At 42.3% G+C, this 17,645-nt stretch overlaps 1 protein-coding gene across 7 annotated transcripts in view; it reads right to left on the reverse strand.

Annotated features, from left to right (window-relative positions):
* The window catches only part of c2h10orf67 (chromosome 2 C10orf67 homolog), a 479,419-nt gene that overhangs the window by 307,020 nt on the left and 154,754 nt on the right, over positions 1-17,645 (reverse strand). For all 7 annotated transcript variants that reach the window (XM_068051701.1, XM_068051710.1, XM_068051719.1 and 4 more), the window contains exons 6-8: positions 1,810-1,957; positions 548-606; positions 134-199 (exon numbers count right to left, since the gene is read on the reverse strand). In XM_068051701.1, the coding sequence (XP_067907802.1) occupies positions 134-199; positions 548-606; positions 1,810-1,957 (273 nt within the window). The remainder of the gene's footprint in view (positions 1-133; positions 200-547; positions 607-1,809; positions 1,958-17,645) is intronic.

The raw sequence follows: 17,645 nt of genomic DNA on the forward strand, positions 1-17,645 counted from the left end.
GCAAGTACATAAATATAAAGGAAATCATGACTGTAGATATTGCAAATAATATAAAATTGAAAGTAATCTGGCAAACTACATTGCCATTATTGCAATAATCAAGGAAACTGATGTAGCTTAGCAGTTTACTCACCATTTGTTCCCCTCTGGATTTCTCAACTTGCAATTGTTTTTTCAAATTCTCTTCAGATGTAAACAACTACAACCAGAAGACAAGGTAAGCAAATATTTGATCACCCAGCACAGCAAAGTGAAACAACTATTATTCTCATTTATTCCTTACATATGAATTCAGCAGGACGGCTATATGTTAATGGCACTGTATTAGTAAATGTGGTCCCTGTATATACTCATGAAGCATCATATTTTACTTTAAATGATATTTAAACCCAAAGACACATAGTCATATTTAATTAATATAAATAAGAATAACTTTTGTACCCATTTATAGTACCTACCATGGGAAGTTATTTCCCAAATACATAACTTAATTCCTTAAGGTGACTTGAAAAGCAAGTTATTTCATATTTGTTAATAGAAACAGTACCTTTTGCATTTTGCTCTCAGTTCTTGCACTTTTCTCTTTTAGTATTCTAAGTTCCATGCCTGAGAACAAAGAAGGAGGGCAGACCGTGAAAATCAGATCTTCAGATGCCTGTGTTCCTTCTCAATGCTGAAGGTCAGACTCCACAGCCTACTGGAATCCACACTGGATGGAGCACCTAGCAGGACTCTACCCCTAAACACTACCCTTGACCTTCACTGCTTTGCCCCTGCTGTTTAGCCGGCTGGTCTAATGGTAGTAGTTCAAGGGCCAAGTGTGGCTGTGTGCCCAGCCCATGAATGTCGTTCTCTGTTAGTCACAGCCAATACAAAGTGGTTTAGCAGGTGGTTCTTTATCTGCTCAAAGCACTGCTTATCAAAAGCAAGACGCACCATTAAATCAGCTCACAAACAGCAATAAGTAATATGGTATCTGTCAAATACAACTTAATATTTTCTTGCCCTGTATCTAATCAATTAAAGTACAAAGAACATTTATGTGGTTAACGTGTTTGTGGAAACCATGCAACAATTCGTTGCAAAGAAAGCAATGTGCATATCACACCCATGCAGTTCAAGTTCCCATGAAATGACTTGTCCAAATTTCCTTCTGCATGAATGAAGAGTTTCATCAACTCTCAGGTCTTTGGGGTACCAGAAAGAAACTGTGTTGAATTTCTCATTGGTACCACTTTTGGATGGGGTCATGCCTCCTCATTCAATGCACTGAAATGAATTGAGTTTCTTTAGGATAGTCTATAATTCTGCTCCATTAGGAACAAAAGTGGCAAACTAATAGGATGAAATGCAGAAGAGCATTTTAAAAAAGAAAAGAATACGTGAGAAGTTAAAATTGGTGAAAATCATACACACACATTTTTCTTAATTACACTATGATAGTAGCTGCTAAGAATACTTTTTATATCAGCCTGTGTATGATGACTATGCTTTAACACTAGACAGAAAAAACTGCAATCTAAGTTATGACAGCGCATAGATAAAACAGTTACTATTTGTAAACTCTAGCACCTGTATCATTAGTGTGGCAAAAGTAACACCTGTTGAATATTTACTTCCTCTAACATGCTTGTAAAAATATGCACCTTGCATTTACCTGTAGCCAGACTAAATAGAAAACAGCCTCTCATTTTCCTGTGACAATCCATGAAATCGCACATCCCCAAAAATTTTAATTCAAGTCAAAGATCTCTCAAACTAATACTGTCTTTGTACATTTATAGATTATTTTGTATTATCTAAAAATACCTAATTCTTTTATTTGAATTTCGTTCAAATTAATGGTTTCTGACATCTTTTTCGTATTCTCCTTCAGAAAGTTAATTTGTTCCTTCAGTTCTTCATTTTCTTCAACGAGTTGTTCGTTCTCAATGGTGTCCTTGATGTCAAAATTGATCTGCAAAATCACAGAACTCTTTTGTCAGAACAGAAAACAAAAAGCAGAAATGGCAAGCTGTGTAGCCAATATGAAAATGATTCCACAACAGACCTGTCATCCAACTCTCTGGCTTTTATGAATCATTTGGAATATGAATAGGAAACAAACACAAAAAAAGAGAAATGTGCAGAGGGAAAAAAAAGTAGACCCCTCCAAAACCGAATCTTGGTAAAAAGCTGTTAGTACATTACATACAAAGACAATAATTCATGGGGACATTTTATTGATGAGAATAATACATATCATACTGTTTGTGTGCCCTCATCATTCAGGTCCATGTATTGTGGAAGCTGTGTCCAGGCAGGCAGCTGTGGCCCATCCACCCACATCCCCCTGTGTGCTCGAGGACTGCTGTCCGTAACTAGGCAGGCAGGGGAGTGTGTAGCCGGACAACACCAGGGGTGGCAGAGTGCAGAGCTAAGGAGGGAGCTTGTTGCCATTGTTGCCATTCCTCACTGACAGTACTGCCACAGTCATAAAGAGCACGTCACATGTCAAAGTAGTGAAGTTTTCAGGCTTGAAGCCACATGGAGTCCATCAGGTCTGCTGATATATACACAGTTGGTTTTCTACTTTGTGATGGAGCCACCCGGAGATAATTCATATTCTGAACATTAACATGGCTTTGCATGCCTGTCACGCATAGCCTGTGCAGGCGGGTTGATGCTATTGAACATTTCTCTTCAATTTACAGAAAGACCAGTTTTACTCTTCACTAATGTAAATTTTTAGGAAATATTTATTAAAGGAGGTGTTTATGAGAAAACACTTAATCAAAGTAATTTAAATGCTACTTTTCTATTTTCATTTATCCCAGCCTACAGGAAAATAATTCACAAATAAACTTACTAGCTTATATTCATGAGGACAGTTTGAGTCAAATATATATTCTTAATAGTAAACAGAAAATAATATAAAAATAACTTGTTTAAATTTAATGTGATTAAGGTTATAAAGTGATTCTTCAATGAGACATCAGGACGAGATGAAATGATAGAAGCATCCATCATTAGTCAGTAATTGTTTACAGCAAAGCTTTTATCTATATATGCAGTACTTTACAATTACAACAATTCTATGAGGTCTGGATTAAAAGTTAACGCGTCCAGAAAATATTTCAGTGGCCCATGCTGAAATATACGAGATAAATATCAGGAAGACCTTACATTATATTGGAATGACTATTCCAAACTACAATGAAATATTCACACTGGATAATTAAGTGATTCATTAAGAGGTAAAGGTATTCCTTTCTTTTTAAATTGCCCGAAAACTGCAAAGACACAATTGTCTTTCAAGTTTTGGCTTATGCTTTGAATGGTTAACCCTTACCTCTAGCTCCACCACCTGTTACAGTTACGAATTACAGATAATTAACTATTCAAGTCTCCTGCCGCAATGAGGACACTCATTAGCAAGACAAACAAAGGGACGGTTTTCTGTAGCTACAGTCATCTGTCACACTTTGAGTGGCAGGTTTTGTGCTGGTGTTCTCTGCCATCTGCCCACAGCAGCAGTCCTGAGCTTTGAAAAAAAAAATCAAGGAACTAGCTATATACAACACTGAGGTAATAAGTGAGGGAAACAAGCTTGAGCAAGTGAGAACTATGTCACCCTGACTAATGACACTTTCTGAGCAAAGGCTGCCAATATTCAATTACCTTCCTGTGTTTACACATAATTTGAACATAATTGAAAGATTTGCAATATTAGATTAAGATGAGTTGTGAAGTGTAAATACTGTATGATCTGTAAATACCTCTCCACTCAGTATCACAATAACTATCTATACTCACTGCATTTGAGGGGTAACAGTACAAAATATTTCTCTAGATCTCCTCGAGTAGCTGATGGTGATCTTATTGCACACGAGAGGACCCTCTTGTAACTCAAATGCAAAAATAATTTAACGCAGCCAAGCTGTTATGACTAGTTATAATAGGCTTTATAGCCTTCAGATTGATTTTCCTTTCTGAGTACTTAAAGAAATGCTCAAAAACATAATTACCACACCTTAATATGTAACATCCCTAGTCCTCTTTCGCTATTTATTTTGATATTTTCCTCAAAATGGGTGCGCTTGACTGTTAAGAAAAGAACTTGCATTTATATAGTACGTTTCACCTCCACAGGATGTTTCAAATGATTTCACAGACAAAGTGTTACTTTTAAAGTAGTCACTGTTGTTCTGTAAGAAAATGCAGCAGCCAAAGCTGTACACAGAAAGGTGCAACAAACAACAACAGAATAATGACCGGTCAATCTGTTTAGTTGGGGTTGCCTGAGGATACATATCAGGCAAGTCACTAGAAGAATTCCCATGTTTTGCTTCAAATAGTGCCATGGGATTTTTTGCATCCACCTAAACAGGCAGACATTGGTTTAATGGTTCATCAAAAAGATAAAACATTTCAGTGCTACACCGAAATCCTAAACTTAAATATATGTTCATATCATCCAATGGGGCTTGAATGCATAATCTTCTTATTCAGAGGTGAGTGCTACCACTGGGCTAAGCTGATGATGTTTACTGCATCAGTTGCACAAAGCTCCTTTCTAGACAAATTCAATTCTCTCAAATTGAATGGAAAACATAAATAAATAATGTGGAATATTCAGGTTAAATCAGAAGCTTTTTTCATACATCAGAAAATAAGGCTTTCTGTACATTTCTAAAAACAAAGGGTACAAGCAAGTTCATTGGGATTTTATAATGGAAAATAAGTTATATTTGAGGCTCCATTCCATTATTCGGTAACAATGTATGGCAGGAGATCTATTCATTGCACAGAATAGTGAATCTTCAAAGGTTTAAAATGTATAGTGATTAAAATTAATTTCAGAAAAATGACGTTCAATACATCAATAACATATAAACAAAATACGTGAGAATTTAGAGAGTAGGTGGTCTACAGAGGAACAACAGAAAAACAGAAAAAGCTAGAAATATGAAATACAAACAAAATGCTGGGAAAATGCAGCATTTCTATCAGGATTTGTGAAGTGGGAAATAAGCAAGACCCTTCATAGTACTGAAAAAAGTTGAAAGAAGTGGGGAGAGGATGAATAGCAGGTGAAAGCCAGGAAGGCTCAAGTTAATACATAAATAGCCTATAATTTAAAAATTGCATTGAGGTGAAAAGGTGCTGGATGATGCATGATTTGACAGCCAGTGAAAGGGCATTAAAAAGACTATTTTTAAAACTGGGCAAAGAAATTGCTTTAAAATGAATTAAGTGAAAGGTTATTGGATGAGATAGGGCCAACGCACCAAGTACTGTTCAAGAAAATACTCAGACTTGAAGGCTGCAGAGTGCCAAGGAGAAAAAAAAGGTACTGTTTCTGAACTTTGTGTTGAGCTTAGTTGGAATAGTGTAATAGGCAAAAAAAAATCAGAGTTGAACTGGTGGGCTAAAATTTATACTGCCGCCGGCATAATCGGCAGTGGGTGAAAACAATGGTGGCCCGCCCATGCCGCACATCGTGGAGCTGCTGCATTATTCATCGCGGTGGCTCATTCAAATAGCTGGGGTGGACCAACACCCCCCCGCCCCCACCAATGACATGGAGGGCGGTGGGCTGTCTGTTCCCGGCAATGGCGTCAGTTGCCTGTGTGCAGGCACTGACGCATTTTTAAAGGGCTTCCAGCCCTACCATTCAATTTAAATATTTAAAAGAACAGGTAATAAAAAAATTTAGATTTAAATATTGCTCCTCTCCCACCCCCCCCAATAACCATAAAATTAATTACTTGTCCTCACCCAAAACACTTCCCTTGCCACCTGACCTCCCCCGCCCCACATAGTACATACGCTTTAAACTATAACACTTTCCACCATCCCCTACACCAATGATATTAACTTGACCCCATTCCCCCAACTTCCGCACTGAGAAATTTACCTGCTCCCCCCTTCCCACCAGTGTTCCGCCTCAGCTCCCTGGACAGGGATTCAAAGGCATGGGAGTGCCCGCCAGCGGCACGAAGATCGCACCGGGGCAGCCAACAGGCACGTAAGTATCATTAATTCAGTGATTTAAATATATTTACATATGTTAATGGCGGTCCCATCGCTGAGTGGCGGGGGGGCAATATTGGGGCAGGCCCTCATGGCATCGGGGTGCATGGCAGCCCTCTCCCAGAGGCATTTTCTACTCCCCCGCCATGACCCCCGACATCGGGGGGACTGTAAAATTCAGCCTGGTGAGACACAGCACAGTCAGGAATACAATTGTGGACAGAACAGAAATGTTCAATAAAGTAGTCATCCAATATGTGCTTAGTTCTCCAAACGTAGAGAAGACCATACCATAAGCAACAAATACAGTACACTAGATGAGGGATGGAGACTGACATCACCAAAATGGTAGAAAACAACAGAAGATTCGAAGATACAGGCAGGCAGCAACTGTACAAGAGGAGAGAAAATGAGGTCAAGTGAAGATGTGTTCAGTGGGCAGGACCAGTGAAAGTGTTTGCTGGGGCAGTCCTTTTTTCAGAATCTTAGGAAGGGGTAGAAACAGGCAGTGTGGGATTGGGAAACACTGAGATTAGAGGCAGCAGAGTGATGTGGCAGTAAACTTCCAGTGACAGGGAAATGATTGTTCAATATTTGGTAGTGGGGTAATGGTCAAAGGAGAAACAAGAAGATGAGTCAGATGAATGTTGTTTGGTCTCACCCAAATACAGTTCCTTGAGCCACACAAAAGATTCCTACTTGCTAGCAGGTTCAATGTTGTTGGTGTTAGAACTAAAAGAACAACAGCTTGTAGTTCAAAAAGATGAAGATTAGAGCAAGTAAGCAAGTAAACAACTAATATCGTGGTCCCAGTTCTCAACGAAAAGGAGGCAAGGGGTCAGGAGACTGAAAAGAAGTATACACATCTATTTCCATATCCCGAGAAGAAAATGGAAAGCTGGTAACAGAAAAAAGGCATTCCCATCTCATGTAATTTGTTTAGTCTTCTGGAAAACAAGCATTGAAGCCTCTCACATATTTTGCCATTCCCCAAATTATCTATCAGCAAAATTCTAGGGTTCTAAACTTTAATAACCTTTTTTGTACCTTTCAACATCATCATCAGAATCATCATGATCATCAACAACTTTCATTTATATAGCATCTTTAATTTACAGAAATGATTCAAGATGCTCCATAATAAGACATTAAAAGGCTGTCAATCTTGAAACAGAGATCAGAAGTTGTGACCAAACCTTGAGGAGGTTTATGAAGATAGAAAGAGAGATAGAGCGGTTAGGGAGGGGATTCCAAAATGTAGGCTGAAAGCTCTGCCACTAATAGAGGGGCATGGAGGGGCTGGGGAGAAACATACTTAAGTTTAGAGTCAGAGGAATAGAATGTTTGGGATGTGACATAGGATGGGGTAAGGGTATGGCCTGCCCTATCTTAGACAAGAATTTTGACATTTATACATTGGAGGACTTGAACTCTAATGATCTTAAACCTAAATGAATACCATCAAAGATATACAACAGATTGACTTCCAGAAAGTAAGTGCTTTAGATGTGGCCATTAATTGAAGAGATACTGATCTCTTCTACTTGGTCTGAATTCAAAAACTGGTGTACTGACTGCAATGTTCCATTATGTATCAAGACAAACCAGGTCCATGTAGTAACTTTTCAAGTTGACAACTCATGCAGCTTTTGAAGCTATCGCTTGGCAAATATGAAAAACAAACATTGGACAGAAAAATTCCATCTAAAGTTGGGGTTAAATCCATTATATGTGGATAGATAGAAAACTGAAGATCAATCAATCAACAATACATAAAGAACTATATAGAAGTAGTCACATAGCTCTAAATTTAGTGTACCTGTCTCTTCCGTGCCTGTAACTTGTTGACTACAGGTGTCAAGAAAACCGTAGTCATGAGACAAGGTGTTGCATCTCCGCCCCGATCACACTAAATAACACCCCATTGGAAGTGGTTACAAATTTTGCTACCTTGGGTCCACAGTGACAGACAATCTGTCCCTTGATGCAGAGCTCAATACATACATAGGGAAAGCAGCTATCACCTTTGGCCGACCTGCGAAACGTGCATGGGATAACACCAAGCTGACCCTTAGGACCAAGCTGATGGTTTATAAGGCCTGTGTTCTCAGCACCTGGCTGTATGGCTGTGAAACACGGTTGACTTACAGCTACCAGGAAAAAAAGGTCAATAATTTCCATCTTTGCTGTCTGTAGTGCATTATGGGTATATCCTGACAGGACAAAATCACAAATGAGATAGTTCTCTCAAAGGCAGAACGCCCAAGTGAGTTGAAAGGTCAACTCTGTTTCTCTCTCCACAGATGTTGCCAGACCTGCTGTGTATTTCCAGCACATTCTGCTTTTGTTTCAGATTTCCAGCATCAGCAGTATTTTGCTTTTCTTTTTGTTCTGAAAGGCAGCTTGTCCCGCTTAAAGGGAAACAGCATTGAGTTACAGGTGGCTGGTGCGAAATACTATTGCTGCAATTCTAAACGAGGAAAATGGAATAGGGCAGAGAGAGGGCTCCAGGATGCAGCACTGGAGGCCTTAGTGGTGGAGGTGGACAGGAGGATAGACACCATGGTTCTACAGGGAAGAGCGAGGAGGCCCTCAAAGACCACCCTCAGACGGGATTAGGTGCAGGTGGTCAGAAAGGTCAATTCTGAGAGTCTGGACCCAAGGATTTGGCAGCATTGCCACAAGAAGTCTAATGACCTCATGCGAGTAGTCAAGGTTAATGAATGCAATTTCACATGACATCTCCTGGCCACTGTTCCTCCAGTATTTCATGCTGCTCAAAGCACCACACCCCCATCATTCACCCATCAACAATCCCTAGCTCTCGGCACTCAAGCTCAACGTCCAGATACATTACCACATTACTCTCACACATGCTGCCAGTCATACACCCAGCTCTCGTTGCTTCCACATACCTCCAGCTAGTCAGCTGTGGCAGGCACATCATACAAACACAGAGTGCCACAATCACTAACATTCTTCCCTCTCCCTTGCAGGATCAGGTGGCTTGTAACAGGAGAGAGCAGAATAGAACCCCAGTGGGGGACAGGACACCTGCATTTCCTCAGCACTACGAAGAGAATGGTTCCCCACATCACGGGGAATAGAGCCAGTGGCATCCAACATCGCTGAGAATATTGATAATGATGGTATATTCCCGCTTTATGCCCCTTCTCTACTCCCAGCTCACCCTCATTCTGCTATCTGGCATGATGAGCAAGTTGCAGATGGTGTGTGCATGGTCCTCTTTCACTCCTCCCAACCACCTATCCTCACCCCAACCTGCCTCTTTCTGTTTTTCTGCTTTCAGACACACAAGAATTGCTGCCTGCCACAGCAAACCCAGGAGGAGAGAGAGCAACAGCACAGCACTGATTCAAAGCTCATCATTTTATCTGACAGTCACTGCCACCAACTCAGATACTAAGTTGGAGGCTAGATTAGAATTGGGATCAGCATGTGGTGAGTCACCAGGCATGAGTGGGTGGCAACCAGGACAGATGATTTTTTGCTAGCACATCAAAGGGTGAGGTCACAAATGAGTTCTGCTACAGAGGACTCAGATGAGGACCTCCCTGAGGTGGGATACAAGAGGATGTTGATGAGCATGCACACCAAGGTGCACTGGCTGGCCAGCCAGACAACCTCCTGTCACCATCAAAGAGCATGGAGGAGTCCGCCTCCAAATTGGCAGAGGGCATCGTACAGAGCTTGCCCTTTCTGCACCCCCTGCTCCATCTCCTTGTCATGCTGCAGACCCAGAGGCACTGCCACTGCTGCCCCCATAACTGCGGTAGCCTTTGTGTGGACAGCTCTAATCCTCCACCTTCCCTGTGAAGATGTAGCAACACTTCCTGCCAAATCCAGGGCTCACCACAACACCTCCAAAAACACTCTAGAATACTTCCAGAGACTTTGTAATACCAGAAGTTCTTCAAAATCACCTTACCTGCAAGCTGGGTGCCTGGCCCCTCGAACGCTTGATCTTTGTTGAGTGATGTGTAAATTCGTTCAATGGACCTGTGTGGTCCAAATTTCATAAATAGGCATCACATCAGCTGGCAGGGCTGTGTGACATCAGGATAGCATCAGGTCATCTACTTCCGGCACACTCCAAGAGATGCCCAAGTAAGCACCTTTCTCAACATGGCATGCCATGTAGGTTCTGCCAGAAGTGGCTAGCAGCATAGCACGCACCCAGAGTCTCCAGTTGCACTCCAGATCCAAATTTCGCACTCAGAAATTTCACAAAAGATAGTGATTGGTAAGCTGAGGAAGTTAAAGGAAGACAAGACACCAGGCCCATATGGACCCATGCAAGAGTACTTAAAAGTAGATAGCAGACAAAAAATAAGCCCCAAGAATAATCTTTATGGAATCATTTGAAATGCTAAGAGTTTGGGGAAATTAGCTAACATACCACTCAAGGACCCAGGAAGTGAGCCTAACATCAGTAATGGGTACAGTAGTAAAAATAATCCTGAAAGATGGGATAATGAAACACCGAAATAGGTATGGTCTGTTAGGAGGGAGTCAGTGTAGATTTATGGGAGGAAGATGCATAAATGTATTATAGTACATTGAGGAAATTAGGAACCTTGTTGACAGCAACAACAACTTTAACATACTAAAACTCTCAAACCACTTCACAGGAATATTATAAAACAAAATATGACACCGAGCCACATAAGGAGATATTAGGTCAGATGACCAAAAGCTTGGTCAAAGAGGCGGGTTTTAAGGAGTGTCTTAAAGGAAGAAAGCAAGGTAGAGATGGGGAGAGATGAAGAGAGGGAATTCCAGAGCTTACAGCCTAGGCAACTGAAGGCATGGCCACCAATGGTGGAGAGAGTAAAATCAGGGACACTCAAGAGGCCAGAATTAGATGAGCACAAATATCTCGGATGTTTGTGGTGCTGGAGGAGATTACAGAGATAGGGAGGGGCAAGGCCATTGAGGGATTTGAAAACAAGGTTGAGAGTTTTATAATCAAGATATTGCTTGACCAGGAACCAATACAGGTCAGTGACCACAGTTGTGATAGGTGAAAGGGTCTTGGTGCGGCTTGGGACACATACTGCAGTTTTGGATGACCTCAAGCTTACAAAGGGCAGAATGTGGGAGATCAGCCACGAGTGTGTTGGAATAGTCGAGTCTAGAGTTAAAAAGGCATGAATGAGGGTTACAGCAGCAGATGAGCTGAGGCAGGGGCTAAGCCGGGCGATGTTATGCAGGTGGAAATAGGCAGTCTTAGTGATGGCGCAAATGTATGGTTGAAAGCTCATCTCGGGATCAAATATGATACCAAGGTTGCGAAGTCTGGTTAAGTCTCAGACCGTTGCGAGGGAGCGGGATGGAGTCGATAGCTAGGGAACTGAGTTTGGAGTGGAGAATGAAAACAACAGCTTCAGTCTTCCCAATATTTTATTGGAGGAAATTTCTGCTCATCCAGTACTTGATGTCAGATAAGCAAAGGAGTCGAGAGTGGTCGTGGTGAGGTAGAGTTGGGTGTTAACAGTGTACATCCGTAAACTAATGCTGTGCTTTCGGATAATGTCGCTGAAGGAGAGTATATAGATGGGAAATAGGAGGGGCTAAGGCTAGATCCTTGGGGAACACCAAAGGCAACGGTACGGTACGGGTGGGAGAAGAGAATACTCTGGCTACAATTAGATAGATAAGAATGAAACCAGACGAGAGCAGTCCCACCCAGCTGGATGACAGTAGAGAGGCACTGGAGTCGGATGGTGAGGTCAACCGTGTTAAAGGTGAAGATTGTCTCGAAGGACATGATGGGTTAGGTTACCTTTGCCACAGCCACATAGGATGTCATTTGCGACTTTGATATGAGCCGTTTTGGTGCTGTGGTAGGGACGGAAACCTGATTGAAGGGATCCAAACGTGGAGTTCCAGGAAAGATGGGTATGTATTTGGGAGGTGACAACATGTTCAAGGACTTTGGAGAGGAAAGGCAACAAAAGACAACAAATGAATGTGATAAGTTTAAAATTTTGCATTATCATTAAAATACTGTATAACGCAAATGATTCATTCACAAGGTAGAAAGGCAATGCATCGGACACAAGCTTCTGAGGTGGTTTGAAAGTTGTCTGAACGTGAAAAAAAGTGGCTGGAAATGGAGTTGCATCGTCATAGCAAGGGGTCACTCATGGGGCACCACAGGGTTTAGTGCTCGTCCATCATTATTTATAATGTAAGTAGATAATTTGGAGCTAGGGGTAGAAACAACGTTATCTAAGCTTGAGGAAAAAACAAAAATCGAGAGGGGTTTGAAATTGTAGGGAACAGAGAAACAAAATTAAATAGGGATCTGGATAGCTTAGGAAAGTGGGTTGATTAATGGGAAATAGCATTTAATGTGGATGACTGCAAGGTAATGAGATTAGGGAAAGGAAATAAACAGTGACAACATTAACACAACCATAGAACCGTATAGCATGTAAAGAGGCCAGTCATGTCTGTATTTGTACTTTGCCAGAATACTATAAAATTAAACTCTTCCCCATAGTCTTACACCTTCATCTACTTGCAATGTTTATCCAATTTTCACTTAAAAAATGCAGTGCCCTCTGTCTCACTCACACCTTGTTGCAAAATATTCCATGCTCCAATAACACTCTGAATAAACAAATTTCTCCTAACCTCTCTTCTCAATCTCTTAGTGATAATTTAAAATTGGTGACCCTCAACACTAATCCCCAACCAGAGGTAATAATCCTTCCCTATTAAACCTATCAAAACTCTTCAGAATTTCAGAAACCTCTGTTTCTCTCCAGTGCAAACAGTCCCAGTATCTCAGAGTCATAGAAATCCTAGAAAGTTTATGGCACAGAAAGAGGCCACTTGGCCCATCATGTCTGTACCAGCCAAAAAACAATCCACCTAGTCTAATTCCACCTTCCAGCATTTGGTCCATAACCCTGCAGATTACGGCACTTGAGGTGCATATCCAGATTCCTTTTGAATGAGTTGAGGGTTTCTGCCTCAACAACCCTTTCTGGCAGTGAGTTCGAGACCCCCACCACCCTCTGGGTGAAAAACTTGTTCCTCATCTCCCCTCTAATCTTTCTACCAATCACTTTAAATCTATGCCCCGTAGTCACTGACCTCTCTGCAAAGATAAATAGGCCCTTCACCTCCACTCTATCTAAGCCTCTCAAAATTTTGTACATTTCAATCAGATCTCCCCTCAGCCTTCTCTGTTCCAAGGAGAACAACCCCAGCCTATCCAATCTTTCCTCAAAGCTGCATTTTCTAGTCCTGGCAACATCCTCCTAAACCTCCTCTGTACCCTCTCGAGTGCAATTACATCCAGAACTGCACACAGTACTCAAGTTGTGGCCTAACCAATGATTTATACAGTTCCAGCATAGCCACCCTGCTCTCATATTCTATACCTCAGCTAATATAAGAAAGGATTCCATATGCCTTCTTAACCACCTTATCGACCTGTCCTGCTACCTTCAGGGATCTGTGGACATTCACTCCAAGGTCCCTCACTTCCTCTACACTTCCCATTTATCTTGTATTCCTTTGCCTTGTTTGAGCTCCCCAAATGCATCACCTCACACTTCTCCAAGTTGAATTCCATTTGTCACTTCTCTGCCCATCTGACCAGACCATCAATATCTTCCTGCAGCCTACAGCTATCCTCCTCGCTATCAACCACACGGCCAATCTTTGTGTCATCTGCAAACTTCTTGATCATGCCCCCTACATTTACGTCCAAATCGTTTATACCACAAAAAGCAGGGGACCAAGTACTGAGCCCTGCGGAACTTAGCTGGAAACAGCCTTCCAGTCACTAAAACACTTGTCAACAATTACCCTTTGTTTCCTGCCACTGAGCCAATTTTGTATCCTGCTGCATTTCCCTGGATCCTATGGGATTTTATTTTTTTAACCAGTCTGCCATGTGGGACCTTGTCAAAAGCCTTGCTAAAATCCATGTAGACCACATCAACTACAGTACCCTCATCTATCTTCCTTGTTACATCTTCAAAAAATTCGATCAAGTTGGTCAGACAAGATCTTCCCTTAACAAATCCATGCTGACTGTCCTTGATTAATCTGTGCCTTTCTGAATGACAGTTTATCCTGACTCTCAGAATTGATTGCAATAACGTGCCCACTATTGTGGTTAGACTGACTGGCCTGTAACTATTCGGTCTATCCCTCGTTCCCTTTTTAAACAGATGTACAACGTTAGCAGTCCTCCGGCACCACAGCTGTATCCAGTGAGGACTGAAAAATGGTCAGACCTTCTACCATTTCCTTGCTTGCTTCTTTTAACAGCCTGGGGTACATTTTATCTGGCGCTGGTGATTTATCAACTTTCAAGGATTCTAATCCCATTAATACTTCCTCTCTCCCTCTGTTTATCACATCCAATACATCACACCCCTCTTCCTTAACTACAATATCTGCATTGTCCCCCTCTTTTGTGAAGACAGACGCAGAGTATTCATTAAGAACAATACCAACATCTACCGCCCCTACACATAGGTTACCTCTTTGGTCTTTTATGGGCCCTACTCTTTCCTTAGTTATCCTCTTACTCTTAATGTATTGATAAAACATCTGTGGGTTCACCTTGATTTTGCTTGCCAATATTCTTTCATGCTCTCTCTTAGCTTTCCTAATTTCCTTTTCGAGTTCACCGCTCCACTTTCTATACTCCTCTTGGCTTTCTGTAGTATTGAGTTCTCGGTGTTGGACATAAGCTTTCCTTTTCTGCCTTATCTTACCCTGTGAGCTCCTTGACATCTATTGGGCTCTAGATTTGGCCATCCAACACTTTTTCTTTGAGGGAACATGTCTACTCTGAACACCTTGAATCTCCCCTTTGAATGCCTCCCACTGCTCTGATACTGATTTACCTTCAAGTAGCTGTTTCCAGTCCACTTTTGCTAAGTCACTCCTCAGGTTTAGTAAAATTGGCCTTTCCCCAATTGAGAACTCTAACTCCTGTTCGATCTCTGTCCTTTTCCATAATTATGTTAAAACTGACTGAATGATGATCACTACCACCCAAAATGCTCTCCCACTGCCACTCCTTCCACCAGCCCATCTTCATTTCCTAAAACTGTCTAAAACTGCGCCCTCACTTGTTGGACATGCTACATACTGGCCAAAAAAGGTCTCTTGAATGCATGTCAAGAATTCTGCTCCCTCAATTCCTTTCACACTAAAATTATCCCAGTTAATATTGGGGTAGCTAAAATACCCTACTATTACTGCCCTATTGGACTTCTCAGAGATTTGCCTGCATATCTGCTCTTCTATCTCCCTCTGAGTGTTTGGGGGGTCTATAGTACACTCCCAGCAGTGTGACTGCCCCTTTTTTGTTCCTTACTCAATCCATATGGCCTCATTTGATGAACCTTCCAACATATCATCCCTCCTCACAGCTATAATTGATGCTTTGACCAAAATTGCCACTCCCCCTCCTTTCTTATCCCCCTCCATATCGTGTCTGAAAACTGTAACCAGGAATGTTGAGCTGCCATTCCTCCTAAAACCATGTTTCTGTAATCGCTATGATATCAAACTCTTTTTTAATTTTCTAACCTTTGTTTCCTCTATCTTCCAGACTCATCCATTAATTTTCTGCGTTCCATTTTCATTTCTGATTTTGTCCGAACTGAGTCTACCCTCAGGTCCCCATTCCCCTGCCAAACTAGTTTAAACCCTCCCCAACAGCACTAGCAAAACGTGCCGTAAGGAACTCAGTCAAACGGCTGAATTTTCCGGAAAGGCCTGAGGTCCTGGCACCAGGACTGGAAGCAGGAGTCGCTACCGCTCGGGTGGGGGGCATGCTGAAGTCTGCGATTCCGTTGCAGCGGCCAATTAACTGCTGGAAGGCAGAGGAGCTGTCCACACTTGCAGCACAGGTGGCGTGAGATCACACCGCTGGAACAGCGGGCGCCTTATTTAAAGGGCTGCTAGCACATGTCAATTGGATCTACCCACAAAGGCAGGACATATTGAACCCCTGAACAAAAGTGAAAATGAGGAACGGCTGAAGGAAGATCCAGGGTGGCCCCACAGTTCAGCGATGCCTCCCTGAGGGTTCTCTTCCAGGTTGATCGGGCAAGGAGGGAGGTCCTCTTCACCTGGGATAGGAGGTGGAGCTCAGCCATAGATGAAGCAAGACTGAACGGAAATCACAGAAGAAGCCAGTAACTGTGGGGTCTCCTTCAAACCTGACTACAAGTGGGTTAATGACCTCATGCGATCCACCAAGGTGAGTATACCACATATTGTTTACCTTCCAATCTTTCATGTGGCTGGGAGTGTGATTGGTAGTAAGGGCATGCCCTCCCAGTCACTGGCAATGGCCAGGCAGCAGAATTGCCTGCCAGAGGCATGTCAGCCTCTCTGTGAAGGGCCGCAGTCAGTCAGAGTTGACTCCTACACTGTCGCTTCTGAATGGCCGCCTGCAAGAGGCATTCTCAAGGTACCATCATGGACAGTCAGGCTGCCACCAGCATAAGCATTATTCATGTCTTTGGCAGGTGACTAACAATGGATATTTATGTGCTTGCAGGAGAAGAATGTGCATAACACAAAAGAAAGGGCCAAGATGGATGATGGTATCCCTTGCCATCCTGACACTGATGGAGAAGAGGCCTGGGGAAGAGGCCTGGAGCTCAGAAACCAGCATGTGGGTTGGTCCATAGTTGGTGAGACAGGAGTGGAGCCCCGAGAGAGTGAGTGGCCTTATGATGGTCACAAAAGAGCCTCTGGTGAAAATGAGGCAGTGTTATCATGTGTCCACCACTGGTCACATGGAGCTCCACAGGATTGCTGTGCAGGATATACGAACATACGAATTAGGAGCAGGAGTAGACCACTCGGCCCTTCAAGCCTGCTCCGCCATTCAATAAGCTCGTGACTGAACTGATTACTCCACATTTCCACCTGCTTCTGATAACCTTTCACCCCCTTGCATATCAAGAATCTATCTACCTCTGCCTTAAAAATATTCAAAGACTCTGCTTCCACCGCCTTTTGAGGAAGAGAATTCCAAAGACTCACAACCCTCAGAGAAAAAATTTCTCCTCATCTCTGTCTTAAATGGGCGACCCCTTATTTTTAAACAATGACCCCTGGTTCTAGATTCTCCCACTAGGGGAAACATTCTTTCTACATCCACCCTGTCAAGACTCCTCAGGATCTTATATGTTTCAATCAAGTCGCCCCTTACCCTTCTAAATTCCAGCGGATACAAGACTAGCCTGTCCAGTCGTTCTTCATAAGACAACCCACCCATTCCAGATATTAGTCTCGTAAACCTTCTCTGTACTGCCTCCAACACACTTACATCCTTCCTTAAATAAGGAGACCAGTACTGTACACAGTACTCCAGATGCATACTAACCTTTTGCGATTCATGCACTAGGACACCCAGATCCCTCTGCATCTCAGAGCTCCACAATATCTCACCATTTAGATAATATGCTTCTTTTTTATTCTTCCTGCCAAAGTGGACAATTTCCCACATTACACTCCATTTGCCAGGTCTTTGTCCACTCACATAACCTATCTACATCCCTTTGTAGCCTCCTAATGTCCTCTTCATTAGTTACTTTCCTACCTATCTTTGT

Source organism: Heterodontus francisci, chromosome 2 (genome assembly GCF_036365525.1).
Source record: "Heterodontus francisci isolate sHetFra1 chromosome 2, sHetFra1.hap1, whole genome shotgun sequence".
Taxonomy (NCBI): domain Eukaryota; kingdom Metazoa; phylum Chordata; class Chondrichthyes; order Heterodontiformes; family Heterodontidae; genus Heterodontus; species Heterodontus francisci.